Genomic DNA, 18024 nt, shown 5'->3' with positions numbered 1-18024 from the left:
GTGATACATGGTTATGAGATTTTAATATGATGTTGCATTTTTTGATTTAGTATATTTTTTTGGTAAAATAGTTATTCAAAAATCTCTAACTTCATCAACAAACCCGTAAAATAACCAACATCTCACTCTACTTCTCTATACTCTCACAGATAAAACACACACTCCTTTTTTTTTTTCTTAGTGTTTCTCTCATTGTCAAATTCTTTTTCTATCTTTTTTCTTTTTAAATTTATTTTCTCTCTTTTCATGAAAATAAAGGAACAAAAACCTCTCTTCATGAAATTATATCCAACCAACATTGTTTAGCATGTTGTGCCATCGACTGACATTATTTACCATATCATAGAGAGTCTCACACTTAAGGGAGATATGTTAATTGTCATATGTGAGTTATAGTTCAACATTGGATGCAATAGTAAGCGGTGAAAAACATTTAAGTAATATGACCCATATACATAATGTTTAAGATTTTCGGTGAAAATGCGGTATCAATCTCACTTTCGTGCTTACTCTTAACCTAATACGATTATCTATCCCAGTTTAACCTCCCCGAAAAGTCCCAAACATTTATTTAATTTTTAGTTTACAAAAATAAGTTTTAAAGAATGATTGAAATGAATAAATAATTATATGTAGAAAACCCGTGTTACTCCTCTTTTATAAGGATCAATTTGATAGTAAATGAATTAATTTAGGAACTGATTTGATTGAAACTTTTAGAAATTTAGGGACTAATTTGATCTATTTTATTGCAGGGAGTACGTACAAGGAGGTATGGCATTTGAGGATCAGTTATTTCGACTGACAGGTCTAAGCAACAACAGTGAGGGGTCTTGCTCCACAACATCCAACTGCTTATGGAGTTACTAGAGTACCATATCCAAGTTATGGGTCATTCGGTTCTATTCAACCCCAATTCATGAAGTTCATCCCAACCCTAGGATTTCCATTGAAGTAATGCTTGATGCTTGGTTAAATTATGCTTTTGGAAAATGTAATATTTAGACTTGTTTAAATTATCCCCCAAAGTTGTGTTTCTTTTTGGATATGTAATATTTAAGAACGTGGGATTTTTGACTTATGACTTGTTAATGTCCCATAGTTAGGTTGCTTTTATCCTATGTAATATTTTTGCACTTGTAGTGCAATGAATGAATTACGACTTATTTGGTCGTATAATCAAGAATCAAATTATTTCTCTTTACTTTTTTTACTTTGTTCTACACATATGTGAATCAAGGATCACATTGACATCTGTTTAAATAATTCAAGGACTTATTTGATGGTTTTTTTTTATATAATTTTAGGACTAATTTTATGAAAATATTTCGACAGAAAGGTTGCATTCATTCATCTTTAACCTCTTTTCATTACAACATTACACACACCTAGTACAATACAATAGCATGTGAAACAATTCAAACAAGCAAATTATGACTATCAAATACTTAATCAACCTAAGCTCACTTCCTACACAGTCATCTTTGTCCTTCAACTTTGCCCTCCTAACATCTTCATTGCCACTTTCCTCAGGCTTAACCATGGACTGAAACTTCTCCATCAATCTTGCCTTTCTTCCATGACCAGCACCAATTCCATTGTTTTCAAAGTAACCCAGTTCTTTAGCTTCATAAACCCAGACAAAAAATTCACAATTTTCAACATCATCTTGTACAAAAAAAAAATTAGAAATCAGTAGAAGTTAAACAAGCCATTCTGACATCACACAGTCATGTTTAAACAAACCTTTGGCAGTGGGCAAGCATAAAAAGACCTTCACGGGTTTTTGACAATATTGGCTTTCCTTACATCACAAATTCTGGGACACCAACATTCAAACACTCTCACATCACCATTAAACATATAGCTTGAAGATGAAGATCGACTTTGATAACTGTTTTTGCCCATACACCCACCACCCATCATTTTGGACTCAACCTGAACACCAAAGCTTGAAGAAATTTTGGGGATTTTTGGATTTCGGATTCAATCAAAAAAATTAGTTTTTGAAGTTTTTAGAATCGGGGAAGAACATTGTCATCAATTAATGGAAGAAATTTTGGGGATTTTGTACTCTAGATTATAGATTATAAAATTAGGATTCCAATTTTATAGATTTTGGGAAGAAAGAGCCGTTATATAACAACCATTTTCTGCAAATCAGAGTTCCAATTTTCTGCAAATTAATCAATTCCGTCCTTGGTAATTTTGTCACTTTCGGACATATTAGTCCTTGCTTGTGAGAGGTTAACAGACCACGTCAGCACCATTAGTACCACAACTTGACGTAGAGACTAATTTGATTGACATTTGAAAAATTCAGGGACTAATGCGATATTTCGACAAATTGGGGGACAAATTTGGCTGGTCTTGCAAATTCAAGGACGAATTTGATGATTTACTCATTAACTATATATTTGAAACGGATAGTAAGACTTTGGTGGATGCTCTTTTTGCTCACAATATTCCTCTCAAAGAATTATTTGAAAGGGATAATAAGACTTTGGTAGATGCTCTTTCAACTCGCAATATTTCCAATGAATTTGCTAATTTAGTTTATGAATGTAAGAGCATCTTATGTAGCAATCTTGACTTCTCTCTCAAACCCCTCCTAGAAGGCGAGGAGAGTGTGTCCCAATGATGCTAACCTAGGTGTAAGTCAATTTTTTTTTTAATCGATATATCTTTTTTTTAATTAAAAACAAGTATGCGAAAATTGATCATATGCAAAAAAATAAAAAATATTTTATAAGAAAACCAGCCTCGTTTCTCAAAAGGATTCCATTACAAAGGGAAAAATGGTCCACAATATTTTTCTAAACCACATTAGAGTCCGTTTGGAGGACATGATATGATATAGACATGATATGATAAAGAGTTGGATGAAGAAGTCTTCGTGAACTTAACTCAGTTGGTATAGACAATGCGACCACCACAAAAAAAAAGTTGGATAAAGATATGATATGATAGTGACATGTGTTTGCACCCATGATAAAAAAGAAAATAACATTAATTTTTCTTTTGTCGATTAGCACGAAGCAACATAGACTAAAATATTCCGCAAAAATTTGAGAATATTCGTGGAAACACAAATTCAAGCATGCAGCGACCATGCAAAAAACAAACTCAAATATTCATGGCAAAATTTTGATGTTGATTAGCACAAAATTAGTAGTCAGAAATTGATGTAAATTTATGTCGGTTAGAAACAGAAATTGACATCAAATTGATGTTGAATGGAAATTGATGTAAATTAGAATCAGAAATTTGAAGTCGATTATACCAAAATTAGGAACAGAAATTTGAAAGTCATAGAATTAGGATCGGAAATTGATGTCGATTGAAAAATTGATGTCGATTAGAAATTGAAAATCCACATGAAAATGAAAGGCAGAGTGGGTTGTAGTGGGAGTCGAAGATGGATCCTTTGTTAATAAAACAACAGGCGTGTGATATTTTTGTTAGCAGGTTTCTAACCCACCAAAAGTTATGAATTAGAAAAACAAAGGGTAAATATGATAGGATTAGAAATAGGTTTCCATTAACAAAACAGAGGATTTGACTAGGATACGATAGTTTTATCATATTCTATCTCCTTAACATATGCACCAAACAGGATGACTTGTTATTCAATTAATGGTCAAATTTTAAAATGGACAAAAAAATGTAAAAATGAGACCCAAAATATAACACCTTATAGAACAGATTTTTTTTTGTTTTTGTTAGAGGAAAACACCTCATAAAATAGGATGTGAGATTATTATTAAATTCCCTTAATTATTACATTTTGAATAAAATTTCCTAAATCATCTACGATCAGGAACATAATCATCCTTGTTTAGAAACCATTTTCTCATCTTCCAATCCACAACGTATCCAACATGAACACTTGTGTTTATTGCCAGTAGTGTCACATCTACAACTCCGAGGGTCACTTTTATTTCGTGCATTGAATTCTTCTTCACAGGTTTTAAAAGAACAACTGTCCAGACAGGGACCACACAATCCATATAGAGTTCTGGGACAAAAATTCATGTCGGGGTGCACTACATCTACAACATAAAAAACAAAAATATGATATAAATATTTCAAATCATTTTTATATGATATATAAATATTTCAAGTCATTTTTATAATAATTATTATAATTATATAATAAACATACCAGATCCGTAGGTGAGGGTGAAGAGAGCAAACAAACCCACCACAAATAGGATAATGCTTCCTAGCTTCATGATGATATTTGTTCAAACACTGCAATATAGAACTCTGAGAATGTGAGGACTATGAAATAGGATAATGCAATATATATGCATCACTAAAGTTCGATACTTAATTTAAAAACATTGAATGTTTGCCTTTTCTAATATATATTTATTAGTGTTTCCTTTTTTGACTAGGTAGTTATTAATATTTGTTTTATCCCTAAAAAAAATATATTTGTTTTATTTGATGGGATTGATAATAAATGTTAAAGGACAAAATATATTATTATTTATATTTCTTCAAAAAAATATTATTTATATGAAAATTTATTTAAATATTGACCTTTTGTAAAAATATTTTGTCCTAAAATAATGACCCAACCAAGTTTCAATATCTTAACTTTTGTTCAAATTTTCCATCTAATTAACATTATTTTCTTCTCTCAGATGTATTTTCGATAGAAATCCTTAGGAATTCTTATTTCTGCATTTGGATCCTCTCCCTCTGACATCTCTGCAGCAGCCTCTCAATCTAATAAACCAACAATTAGATACATCCAATGGATGATGAAAAGGCAATAAAATGTTGAAAAAACAATCCGCACATATCTCCAAATTCAATCCGTACACGTAAATAACCCGGGAATGGGTAGGGATGTGAGCATACATAACCCGGGAAAAAAACCTGATATGAAATTAGGCGCTGATTGCTCATTTTGAGAATTTGGTAATAAATGCAAGCAATATTTATGTGTACGAATTGAATTTGGAGATATTGGCAGATTGTTTTTCCAACTTTTTATTGCCTTTCCATATCATCCATTGGATGTATCTAATGATTGGTTTGTTAGATGGAGAGGCTGCTACAGGGATGTCGGCTGGAGAGGATCCGGATCCCTTATTTCTATTATTAATACAATAATGATAACTTGACGCAAAAAATTTAACACAAAATCAACACCGTATCTTTTTACGTATTTTCCACTTTTTTATTTTTATTTTTTCTTTCCCTCTTCCTCTCCCCAGTTCTGCAACTCATAGTCTCTCTCTTCCTATCTTCAATTCTCTCTCCTCCACAACTCTATCTCACCCATGAGCCTATCTCCGACGACCATTCATCGAACCACCACCACAAAGTCAATGTTGATTGTGATACAGAGGAGATCGCCAAAGTGAACTGATTTCCGACGGTGTGAGGGAGAAGAGGAGATCGTCGGCGACATGAGGTTTTCATATCTGGATGAATCAAAGAGACAACGATGTTTGTGACTGACGAGGATGATGGTGAAGATTTTAACAGATCTTCGTCGACGTAAGTGAGAAGATGAGGTCGTCGGCACCGTGAGTTCCAAATCTGAACAAATTGAATGACAACGAGAATGGTGGTGGTCACTAAGGAGGACGGAAGAGTGCGGCAGTGAGGACAACGGTGATGGAAGAGGGTCGTGGTGGTGATGAAGCAATGGACGGTGGAAGGGAGGACGCAAAGAAGGGAGGAAGAAGATCATGGAGTGTGGTGTTGTTATAAAAATGTCCCTGCTTTTAAGTCTGTAATGTCTAAACTGCCCATGGTGTCTGTATTGTGTCAAATTTTTTGTGTTCAGTTATTAATAGGCTTAGTAAGCTTTGTAACAATAAGATTGGAAAATCAATTTTGCAGAACATGGTAGATGAGAGAAGAAGAAGCTGAAAGGTTCATAATTAATTGAGGGCAAGAAGACACATGTGTTAATTAAAATATAGCTTTTAATCTGGACCATCTGTTTTTTGTTAATTAAAATATAGCATTTAATCTGGATGATCTATTTTGATCTGATGGGATTTATTCCTTTCATTCTCATATAAAGATGTCATTCTCATATGATATAGGAATGATAACTAGACACAAATTTTTTGACACAATACCAACACCAGGAACAGTTTTGTCATTTCCACCTTATATCCAGGGCAATTATGTAAAAACACAACACACCAATTTTTGTATCTCTCCTCTGTACCATTCTCTTTATCGTTTCTCTCTATGTGAAAGTGACCCATCACTATCCTCACACAACCACTGTCACCATCGACTTCCTCACCACCACCGTCACCATCCTCACCACCACTGTCTAGCACCACACCCCGTCCTCACACACACCCCATCCTCACACCACCACCGTCACCATCGACTTCCTTACTGCCATTGTCACCATCGTTTTCCCCACCACCACTGATAGACGTTTGGCAAGTGCACCAAATACTATCGAAGTAGTAAAAATATCGATCCCACGAGGACTGTTTTTAACTTCAATAATTCAATTTCGTTATATAATTAGGATGTATAAAATTTATTTTGTTTTGCCACTAGGCAGTAGATTTGGTTTGATTTTAATTAAATCAGGAAACAGAAATAAAGTTGATTAAGAAAATATGGAGAGAGAGATGAGATCAGGTCTGTCGAATCCTCTATGTTTCCCCTAATTGGTTACTGCACCTATTATTACTAATGATTCTCTAGTTTCACGATAGTTAACAAATTAGCCCTAATCAATCCCTTGAGTTAGGACCCTCTTTTTAAACTACAACCCCTAATTCCTTAGGTGGTCTAATAATCATCAAAGGTTTAAGCACGTTAACCTAATATCACTAACAAACGATTATCCATTCCTAGACTAACCATGTTTATTAGAACAATTCAATTAGGTCTAAGTCGAAAGCTATGGTCAGTAGTCATTCGTTCTCACAAAATCATGTTTATATTTGATCAGGATATAAAAAGCATTAAGAACAATTGAATTGAATGAAAACTAGAATATCATTAATAAGTAATAGAGTTTCACAGCAACATGTATCAATTAGGGTTACATAGATTCATCTCTGACCTAATCTCTGAGAGATTTAGCTACTCATAATTGAGTTTACAAATAGCATAATCAATGAAATAATTAAAACATACATGAATTGGTAAAAGGATGAAGAAATCGCCCTTCTAGCCGTCTCTGATGTCTCAAAATCGCACTTTGCTCTCCAAAATCGTAACCCTTGTTATTCAGATTTAGTGCAGTATTTATAGAAGTCATGGGCCTGACCCATCAAAATCGCGCCGCGCCTTGTATAATGGCGTGCCGCGATTTCCTCTTTACAGGAAGTGTGTAATTTTGCTTCAAAAATTGCAGCACGGCTTGAAATTGGCGTGGCGCGATTTCCTTCGAACAGACTTCAAATTTTAAGCTTTTTGCACTCCAGAACAGTATAAATTGCATGAGAACTCTATCAAAATGTCACAATAAGTCCCTAATATTACGTAATGACAGGATGTCATCACAACCCCAAACTTAAACCATTCCTTGTCCTCAAGGAATTTGCTTGCAACAGTGACAAATGACAGTAAAATAACAGTTACCTGACAAAACGATAGTACCCAAAAGTTCATTCTCCTTTTAGCTAAAGATGAGCTAGTTTGACTTGTTCGCATCCACCAATTCACAACTCCTCGCATCAAATTGAAACAGGGTTCTACCAGTCGACATGCAGGTCTACATAGTACCATACGCTTGAAAAGTTTCTACATATCAATCAAAGTCAATATCATTACACACTTTTGAGGTCTTTAGGGTTATAACGGGGCTTAGGTGAAAGGTGGGATATATTTGGATAAGTAGGCTACACAAAATTTGAGTTAGGCATTCCTACGGAAGTTAAAGCACAAAATTCAATCCTTCAATCATTCACCTTGTGGAAATACAATCAATGCAAAGGTACTAGAGAACATTTTTAACATTTAGGGACAATCGAGTTTGAAGTTACTCGGATTTTAAATGTTTTGTCCCTTTTTCATCATTCAATTTCTTTTTTTTTTTTTGATACACCATTTTTGTGTGTATTTTGCATGTCAATTTCATATTTCTTTCATTTTTGTTCTCTAATTCTCTAGTACCCCCACCCCAAACTTAGTTGGTTGTAAATTCCAATAGCAACCCCAAACTTAATCTTTAGCAACATACTACAATGCCTTAACTCAGAAAATACATTAAGGGACAAGTCCTAAAAGTCTCTAGGCTTGTAATGTAGTTTGTCACCGAACAAAAAGTTCTAATCCTACCGGCTCAAAATTGGTTAAGAAAGGATAAATTCAACGAATTAAAACAGGGTAGGCTTCAAAAAGGCTCACAGGACCAATCACTTTTGCCTCAGTGTGTAATTGACAAAGACCAATCAATAATAGAGAAACAATGCAAGTTCTAGAAATGTAGTTGCATGGAAAACTAATCTAAATATAAGTAAATTGAAAAACAAGATTTGGCAATGAACCTTATGGCTGAGCTTTCTGGGAGTATGCGACTACCTAGCAACGCCGTACACTTCGCCTTTGAATCAAGTCACCCCTCCTTTAGAACTTTTGGAATACCGTTTCATCAAACAACTGTTACTACACTGGAATAGGTCACATGAAACAAAACAAATTCATTAATAAAAAACAAGTGCAGGAGCAATTACAATAGGGAAATAGTTCAATGGACTTCGACATTAAAAAGAAAATAAAGAAAATACATCAAAAGAAAAATGACTGAAAATAAAATACAAAGCAGAAAATGCTAATCCATCAGTAGATCAGCCCATGTTCACATCATCATCCGAGTGTCCAGCCCCCGGTGTCCTCAATGCTTCAAAGATGCCATCCCCTTGATCTTGCTCGGTGGTATTGAAATCATCAGTGATTTCCCTCCTCATGCGCAGCCCATACTCTTCTTGATGTGTAAAATATTGCTCCATGCGCTCACGGGAGCCTCCAAACCTCTCATAAGACCCACTAATCGGACCCATATGCAATTGAGCCTCCGCAGCAAACGCAGCTGAGAACCTAGGACGGTTCACCCATAGCTGGTCCGAAGTCTCATTCATCCAATTAGCTTGCACATGCATGAATTCCTCAAGCTTTGGGTGAAGAGGAGCATAACCCCCTTGGCTACTACTCCCTCCTTGCTCCATTTGTTGTTGCCTTGCTGCCTCCCTCTCTCTCTCCTTCATATAGCCCTCATATTTCTTCATAAATCCATCCATTACCGAGTCGGTGATTGGCTTCATATTGCTTGTGTTGAGATCACTATCATAAGCCGGCACCAACTCTTGCTCACACAACCAATTAATTAGACTCCCATGCCCCAATTGTGTGGTGTTTCCGGTTGCTAGATCATGAAGACTATTGGCCAAGAGGCGGCCAATATCTATAGGGTGCTCCTTGATGATGGCGTAGGCAGCAAGCACCCTCTTGAGAGGAATTTCAGAAGTGCAAGATGCACTCTCAAGAGTCTGGACCACATAAGACACCCATGCCTTGGGTACCTGCAGCATCTCCGCATAGGTAAGCATCCGGGACTTTTTCCAAGTCGACCCAGGCCTACACATTGTGGTTATGATCTCATCAAAGGTATCCTCCGTAATGGCAAATCTCTCCCTCCTCAATTTTTCAACCCAACACTCCTCCGGTGCTTGAACATTCAGCCATGCATTGAGAGCATCTCGGCTGAAATCAATATACTTTCCTCGAACAAAAGATTGAAAGGGTGTATCGGACACCCTTGCATTTGCAAAGAATTCGACGATCACCGTTTTGTTGTTTGCTTCGTCGATCATATCATTCAACCTCGTCCACCCCCTCCTTCGTAATTCAGACTCAAAGAAAGGATACTTCACAAGCTTTGTGAAATCAAACTTCCTTTCCCCTATGACTTCGAAACTCTTCATAGATTGATGGAACTCTTGGGCTTGGTCATTGATGAAATGGATGGCGTTTTCGGGTGGTTCGGATGCGGCACGAGGGCGTTTGGATTTGCTTGTGGATGGTTTTGGGTTGGTGGTTTTCTTTGAGCGGGTGTTTCTTTGGTTGGAGGCCATTTGTGGTTTAGGAAGATGGTGAAAGGGAAGTTTTGTGAAGTTTGGGAAAGTTGGGAATGGTGGTGGTTTGATGGTGGTTTGGATTGATGAATTGATGATAGGATTGTGGGTAGATGATGTTTAGGAAGTGAAAAAGGAGATGAAGATGAGAAAAATTCGTGAATGGAAGTTTAGGGAAGTTTTGGTAGAGAAAGGTAGGAAGAATGGAATGAAAATGATGATGAACAGTGAGGTTTTTATGGGCTGAGGAGAAAAATCGCGCTGCGGCCATATACAGGCGCGGCGCGATTTTGTAGAAACAGGGAGTTCTCTCATGCCAAAACTTGTTTTCTTGAAAAATGCCTGAGTCTTATTGAATTTTTGAAAAACTTTTGATGAGAGAATCATGCAAGACATCAGTACCTTGCATGATTTTCTTGATAGGAGGTACTAGAACAATTTTTCGAAAACTTTCCTGCCTCATATTAAAAGAAAAGAAAAATATTTTTGTGTTTTTATTTTTGAAAGCAATAAAATCATACCTGAAAATTAAACAGTGGGTTGCCTCCCACCCAGCGCTTTCTTTTACGTCATTGAGCTTGACGCTTCAACCACTGTTAGGGTGGCAAATATGTCAGAAAGAATATATCATCCTTCTTCTTCCTCTTGTTTGGTAGGAATTCCATGAATTTGTAGCAAAGAAGTAGATGCTCCCATGCTCTCACTGTTAAACCTTTAGAGTTTAAGCTCTCCCACCGTAGAGAAGGACGTGCATCCATCTGCACACGAGTGATTTCCTCAACCTCCGTTGGTTCAGACTTTGGGAATATATCAACACTCCTCACTTTGGGTTTTTCTTCCACCTCAACCTTGTGACACTCACTCTTCATCTGAACCAACTTCCTCTGAGACTCATGTGCTTTCTCAACAAGATCACCACACTGAACATCAAACTTCTCAAATGAAACTTGATTTGACACCAAGAAATCATCTAAAATATTCTGAAGTTGAGTATTGTAATCGATGTTGATCATCTCTTTCTTCCCTTCACCATCACTACCTGGTTGATTTGCCTCATGATGATCACAACTCGAGATTTTGTTGTCCAAAATTTTGATCTTAAAAGATAGCATATATTTTTCATACTGCAACTTAGCAATCTCTTCTGTGTCATAGAGGAGTAACCTGTCTATCATAGCTGCAAAACTTGGATAAACTTTTCAGTAGCACAGTACAATGAGAAGAAAACAAAGAGCATAATATATTTTTTTTTATAAATATATATACAAAAATATAAAAGACAGAAATCCTAAATAATAACGTAATTGCCTTATTGAAATGACTCAACAGTCCCCGGCAACGGCGCCAAAAACTTGATAGACGTTTGGCAAGTGCACCAAATACTATCGAAGTAGTAAAAATATCGATCCCACGAGGACTGTTTTTAACTTCAATAATTCAATTTCGTTATATAATTAGGATGTATAAAATTTATTTTGTTTTGCCACTAGGCAGTAGATTTGGTTTGATTTTAATTAAATCAAGAAACAGAAATAAAGTTGATTAAGAGAATATGGAGAGAGAGATGAGATCAGGTCTGTCGAATCCTCTATGTTTCCCCTAATTGGTTACTGCACCTATTATTACTAATGATTCTCTAGTTTCACGATAGTTAACAAATTAGCCCTAATCAATCCCTTGAGTTAGGACCCTCTTTTTAAACTACAACCCCTAATTCCTTAGGTGGTCTAATAATCATCAAAGGTTTAAGCACGTTAACCTAATATCACTAACAAACGATTATCCATTCCTAGACTAACCATGTTTATTAGAACAATTCAATTAGGTCTAAGTCGAAAGCTATGGTCAGTAGTCATTCGTTCTCACAAAATCATGTTTATATTTGATCAGGATATAAAAAGCATTAAGAACAATTGAATTGAATGAAAACTAGAATATCATTAATAAGTAATAGAGTTTCACAGCAACATGTATCAATTAGGGTTACATAGATTCATCTCTGACCTAATCTCTGAGAGATTTAGCTACTCATAATTGAGTTTACAAATAGCATAATCAATGAAATAATTAAAACATACATGAATTGGTAAAAGGATGAAGAAATCGCCCTTCTAGCCGTCTCTGATGTCTCAAAATCGCACTTTGCTCTCCAAAATCGTAACCCTTGTTCTTCAGATTGAGTGCAGTATTTATAGAAGTCATGGGCATGACACATCAAAATCGCGCCGCGCCTTGTATAATGGCGTGCCGCGATTTCCTCTTTACAGGAAGTGTGTAATTTTGCTTCAAAAATCGCAGCACGGCTTGAAATCGGCGTGGCGCGATTTCCTTCGAACAGACTTCAAATTTTAAGCTTTTTGCACTCCAGAATAGTATAAATTGCATGAGAACTCTATCAAAATGTCACAATAAGTCCCTAATATTACGTAATGACAGGATGTCATCAACCACCACCAACGTCACCATCCTCCCACCATCGTCCCAGCACCACACCCAGTCCTCACAACCACCACCATCATCATCGATCACCCCCCCCCCCCTCTCGTTGTCACCACCATCGACCTTCTCATACCGTTTCGATCTGGATGTTGTGGCGGTTGTCAGCATGCTGCCGGAGAGGAATTTGAGTGATTCGGAGAGTATGGATGTGTGAGAGAGATCAGAGGTTGAAGGGGGGGGGGAGAGAGAGAGAGAGAGAGAGAGAGAGAGAGAGAGAGAGAGAGAGAGAGAGTGAGGGTTGCAGAAAAATGGAGAGGAAGAGGGAGAGAAAAAGAAAATAAACAAAAAAATAAAAAAAAAATGTAAAATACCGTATAATATACAGTGGTGTCTATATTGTGTCAAAATATTTGTGTTCGTTTATCATTTTTGATATATATATATATATATATATATATATATACATACACACACACCCACTCTTTGCACACTTGTACCTTTATTTCTCTCTATGTCTTCCTTTTAACATTATGAAATAAAATTCATATGTCTCTTCGATTCATATTTGTGCGTTTGTAACTTTCATTATATCAACTAAGAATTCTCTAAAGGATCAAACTTAAATCCTTGATTGCTCTATTTATCGAGTTCATTTGTTCACTCCAACATAAAATATTTTTGAATCCATATGCTCCTAGCTTCATGATAGTTTTTTTAATAGAGCGCTGAAAATGTTAGGACACTGTCAAATAAGAGGAATAATACACAAAAGTTCACTCAATATGAGAACTCTGAAAGACCTCAATATATTACACAGTATTTTACTCAATAAGAGTAAAATGTTCCTCTTGCTTGATTAAATAAGAAGTGTCCTAATATCACGTAGAATATTGCCTCACTAAAGTTCACTCAATTATAATCAAGCCATGGCAGAGTAAAATGGGTATTTTTTCTTTAGGGGTGATTTGAATTGGGTCTTCACTCTTTAATTAAAATGGGATATTTTGAATGAGGTGGAGCGGTTGAAATCATATCATAATATTCATATAATGACAATAATGGTGAGTTATGGCCCCCTAAAAATGTGATTCGGGTGGGAAATAAGCTTAATGAATGTGATGGATTCAAATACTTGAACCTTACATATACTATGCATTGTCTATACCAGACGTTATTTGATTTGAATTAACTCAATTAGCTTCGATACATTAGAAATTCAATCAATAACTTGGTGTGCATTTTGCCATAGAGAGTTCGATTACTTTAACTTGATTGCATTAATTGTAAGACATCATTCCGGTTTATGCTATTTACTTAATTGTTTTTGATGTATTAATTCTACTATTCTATCATATTTAATCAACAAATATCTTTATAGTTAAAAAACCAACTCCAATGTTTATCATTATTTAATTAAATCATCAATTGTCAAAACACCTCATACAAACAAAAAGTGAAAACAAAATATAGCACCTCATTCAATAGGATGTAAGGTCATTATTCAGTTCCCTTGCTATTACATTAGTATATATTATCCTCTTGAATATTGTCCCTTTTATTGACTTCATTTAAAAATAAAACATTAAGAAGGTAGTAATTAGTTGCGAAATCACGAGTCTTTTACTAATTGCTCAAAAAACCCTCTTATTTGGCCGTTGTGGCGGCGGGCAGACTAAACCTTTATCATTGGGTCCACAAGAAGCGCAACATGAGCATATGTGCTTATTGTCAAGAGTAGTGTCACATCTACAACCGTAAGGCTGGCTGCCTGATCCAAAAGACTCCACAAATTCTTGTTCACATGAGTTTTTAGAACAGTCGCCATTGTTTGTCAGATCTTGGAAACAAAAATTGGCTACAAAACAAGATCAAATCATTTCACATATATGTTAGTTTAGTTTAATAATAATAATAGGAAAATGCAAGTTATCACAATCCATTTGTCAGATGAAAGCGAAGAATTAATCTTAGCATCTCGTCTTAATTCTTCGCTTTCTTGCCTATAATTTTCATAAACGATATTACTGCTCATAATTAAAACAACAATAATAATAAATTTACCAGATCCGTAGGTGAAGAGAGTAAACAAAGCTGCCACAATTAAGAGAGTGCTTCCTAGCTTCATGATGTTATTTGATCAAATAGAACTCTGAAAGTTCAAATAGAGTTAAATATTTTCAAATAGAACTGTGAAAATGCTATGACAATGTCAAAGTAGAGGAATAAAATGCATAAAGTTCACTAAAACATCAAAATAAGGAAACAAAATAAATATGGAATATTTGCTTCCTTAATGTACTGATTTAAATCTTTTCAATAAGTGGCAAATTGATTTTATCATGGTAAGTTTTAATAGAAAATTCGATTCCGTTTACTCGCCCTAATTAAGTATTAAAGTTTCCATTTAATTTCTATCAGTAATGTGGTGTCTATGTCACTTGTGTGGTTGAGTAGTGGTTTATTGATTCAGACCAGTTTAGTTCACTTTAACCAGCTTTGAACCGGTTTTCTGTTACAATCAGATTAGTTAGTTCATTTTTTTTTTGGTTTATTGATTCTTTAATTCAACCCATAGCGTCGTTTCAACCCATACCGAAGGAAATGAATGATTCAATGCTATGTTCTTTATAAGAAGCAATATTTGCAGCATATGAGGCTTTGATAAATTTGTTGCTTTAACTTGTACTCGTGTCTGAAGAGTCAAAGATTAAAAAATATTTATGTTTTCATGTTTTTAACAAGGTTAAGTTTGAGTATATTTGTCTGATTATAAAAAGAAATAGTTGGTTAGACAGCTTGGAAATGCTTTAGCTGAGTAGTTTATGAATCATATAATAGTTGGTTAATTGAACTACTTAAAATCTGTTCTTTAGTTTATGAATCATTTAATATGGTTTTGATCTTTTATGGTTCAATGTAGTTTAATTTACACATATGGTTCAATTAACTATATATTTGAAACAGATAGTAAGACTGTGGTGGACGCTCTTCTAACTCACAATATTCCTCTCAATGAATTATTTGAAACGGATAGTAAGACTTTGATGGACGTTCTTCCAGCTTGCCTCTCAATGAATTTGGTGATTTACTTTTTGAATATAAGAGCATCTTATATAGTAATCTCGACTTCCCTCTCAAACCCTTCATAGAAGGTGGGGAGAGTGTGTTCCAATGATGCTAACCTAGGTATAAATCAATGAATTTATTTTATCGAAAAAATATTGTAGTAATTTCGACTATGTAGTGTCGTTTGTTCGGAGGCTAGTAAATAAGATAGCTCATAGTATAGTTAGAGTTGCTTTATCACATCCTAGCTCCCATAATTTTCATGAAGTCTCTCATACTTTTTATCCCTTGATCTTTAACAAAATGCAGTACTCTTTTTTTTTTTTGAAGGAAAAATGCAGTACTCTTGTTTTGTTTAAAAATAAATAAATATTAACTATATGTTTTGCACACATCTTATTTTTCGGTTTAGTAAACTTATTTTGAACAACTATAAAAAAAAGTATTTTTTTCATTTTCTTTTTACTTATTTACTTAGAGTCAATCTTTTTTATATCTTTTCCGCATCCTCTTTAGTTAAATGTTTTAGTAAATGAAGAAAAGTTTTTTGACAAAGGACATTTTATACAAATTTCTTAAACGTTGAACACAGTTTAAACTCTACTTTCTTGTACATCTAATACATACCACCAATAGGATCCCTTAATCGATATATATTTTTTTTAATTAAAAACAAGTATGCGAAAATTGATCCTATGCAAAAAAATAAAAAATATTTTATAAGAAAACCAACCTCCTTCCTCAAAAGGTTTCTTTTTTTGTCAAGTTGCTTAGCGGCTAGAGAAATTCATCTTAAGAGTGAATATGTTGGGTGTCGGGAGTTCGAACTTCAGCACCTACATATATTATGCATTATCCTTTACCAAATAAGTTAAACTGACAAATACCAAAATGTTTCCTTTACAAAGGGAAAAATGGTCCATAGTATCTCAAAAGTTTTTTTTTGATCAAGTTGTCTAGCGGCTAGAGAAATTCACCTTAAAGGTGAATAAATGGAGTTGTCTGTTACCAAATGAAGGGAAAAATGGTCCATAGTATCTTCTTAAACCACTTTAGAGGTTTGTCATTATTCAATCGATCGTCAAATTTCAAAATAGACTAAAAAATAAAAAGTAAAAAATGAGACCCAAAATAAATAACACATAAAATAGGATGTGAGGTTATTATTAAATTCTCTTACTTATTACATTTTGAATTATAATTTCCTGAATTATTGACAATCAGGAACATAATCATCCTCGTTTAGAAACCAATTTTTTCATCTTCCAATCTACAACATATCCAACATGAGCACATGTGTGTATGGCCAATAGGGCCACATATGTGTTCAAACACTTACAATATTTTCAATAGAACTCTGAAAATATAAGAACTATGTCAAATCAGAGGAATGGATACTTAAATACTTAATTAGCTTGAACTGACTCAGTTCAAGCTTGATAAGCTATTGATTCACATATATATGCATCACTAAAGTTTACTCGATACTTAATTTAAAAACATTAACTGTTTGTCTTTTTGAGTAGATATTTATTAATGTTTCCTTTTTTGACCAGGAAGTTATTAATATTTGTTTTGTTTGATGGGATAGTGATTCATATCCTTTGTCCTCTCAAAAAGAAAAAAACCCTCCCATGTAAAGTTCAATAAAGTTTGATGATAAATGTTAAAGACAGAATATATTATCATTTATATGAAAATTGAAAGTATATTCAAATATTGACCTTTTAACTTATTGGAATTTATAGTATATTATGTTAGATCTTATTTTATATATATATATATATATATATATATATATATATATATATAAGTATTTTATTCATAAAAATATTCAAACGAGAATGATAGTTTATATTTTTAAATGTCAATCACATAAAAAATAATAGGCTTAAATGCAATTTTGATCCTCCTATTTTCAGTTTTGTTAACTTTTGATATCCTTTTTTCTAAAACGAGTTTTTTGGTCCACTTATTTAGAAAGTCAACAAAAAATTTCAGTCTCCTTCCTCTTATATGATGTGTCACCCTCATTAATGATGTGATCCTACATAGCATTGCTGACATGGTACCGCCATCATACTTTTATTTCCATGTCATTAATATTAAAACTAAATTAAAAATTTTAATAATTATAATTTATAAAAAAACTAAAAATCAAATCTGAAAATCAAATATCTAAATTTAAGAACCCTAATTTTACAAAATCCCCAAACGAATTTTCCTTCCCAAACTGAGTCGGTTTAAGCTGAAACTAAATTAAGTGAATCAATAGCTTATCAAGCTTCTCCTTATTCTTTTTCTGTCAAAGGAGTATACGAAAATCACTTCACAATTATCAACTCTACTTCACAATTTTCACGTCTATAACTGAATTTTTCCATCCAGATCACTGAAACATCACAGTTCATTAGGTCGATGATATTCTTGCTTGAAAACA

At 34.2% G+C, this 18024-nt stretch overlaps 1 protein-coding gene across 1 annotated transcript; it reads right to left on the bottom strand.

Annotated features, from left to right (window-relative positions):
* Window positions 1-3687: 3687 nt before the first annotated feature.
* Window positions 3688-4293, bottom strand: LOC146904664 (uncharacterized). The gene is made up of 2 exons (XM_085727534.1): window positions 4166-4293; window positions 3688-4052 (listed from the first exon to the last, which is right to left on the bottom strand). The coding sequence occupies exons 1-2, from the start codon at window positions 4233-4235 to the stop codon at window positions 3829-3831; spliced, it is 294 nt and encodes a 97-aa protein (XP_085583660.1). The 5' UTR covers window positions 4236-4293; the 3' UTR covers window positions 3688-3828.
* Window positions 4294-18024: the final 13731 nt, after the last annotated feature.

This window comes from Medicago sativa, chromosome 7, assembly GCF_051527215.1.
Source record: "Medicago sativa cultivar Bolivia chromosome 7, Bolivia_mono, whole genome shotgun sequence".
Classification (NCBI taxonomy): Eukaryota; Viridiplantae; Streptophyta; class Magnoliopsida; order Fabales; family Fabaceae; genus Medicago; species Medicago sativa.
The sequence above is the reverse complement of the archived record's forward strand: the minus strand, read 5'-3'. Positions and strand labels throughout refer to the sequence as shown.

Coding starts and splice junctions, on each gene's coding strand:
- LOC146904664 (XM_085727534.1), bottom strand. CDS start 4,235: ATGAAGCTAGGAAGCATTATCCTATTTGTGGTGGGTTTGTTTGCTCTC. Junction 4,053..4,165: donor CACCCTCACCTACGGATCTG/GTATGTTTATTA, acceptor TTTATGTTGTAG/ATGTAGTGCACCCCGACATG.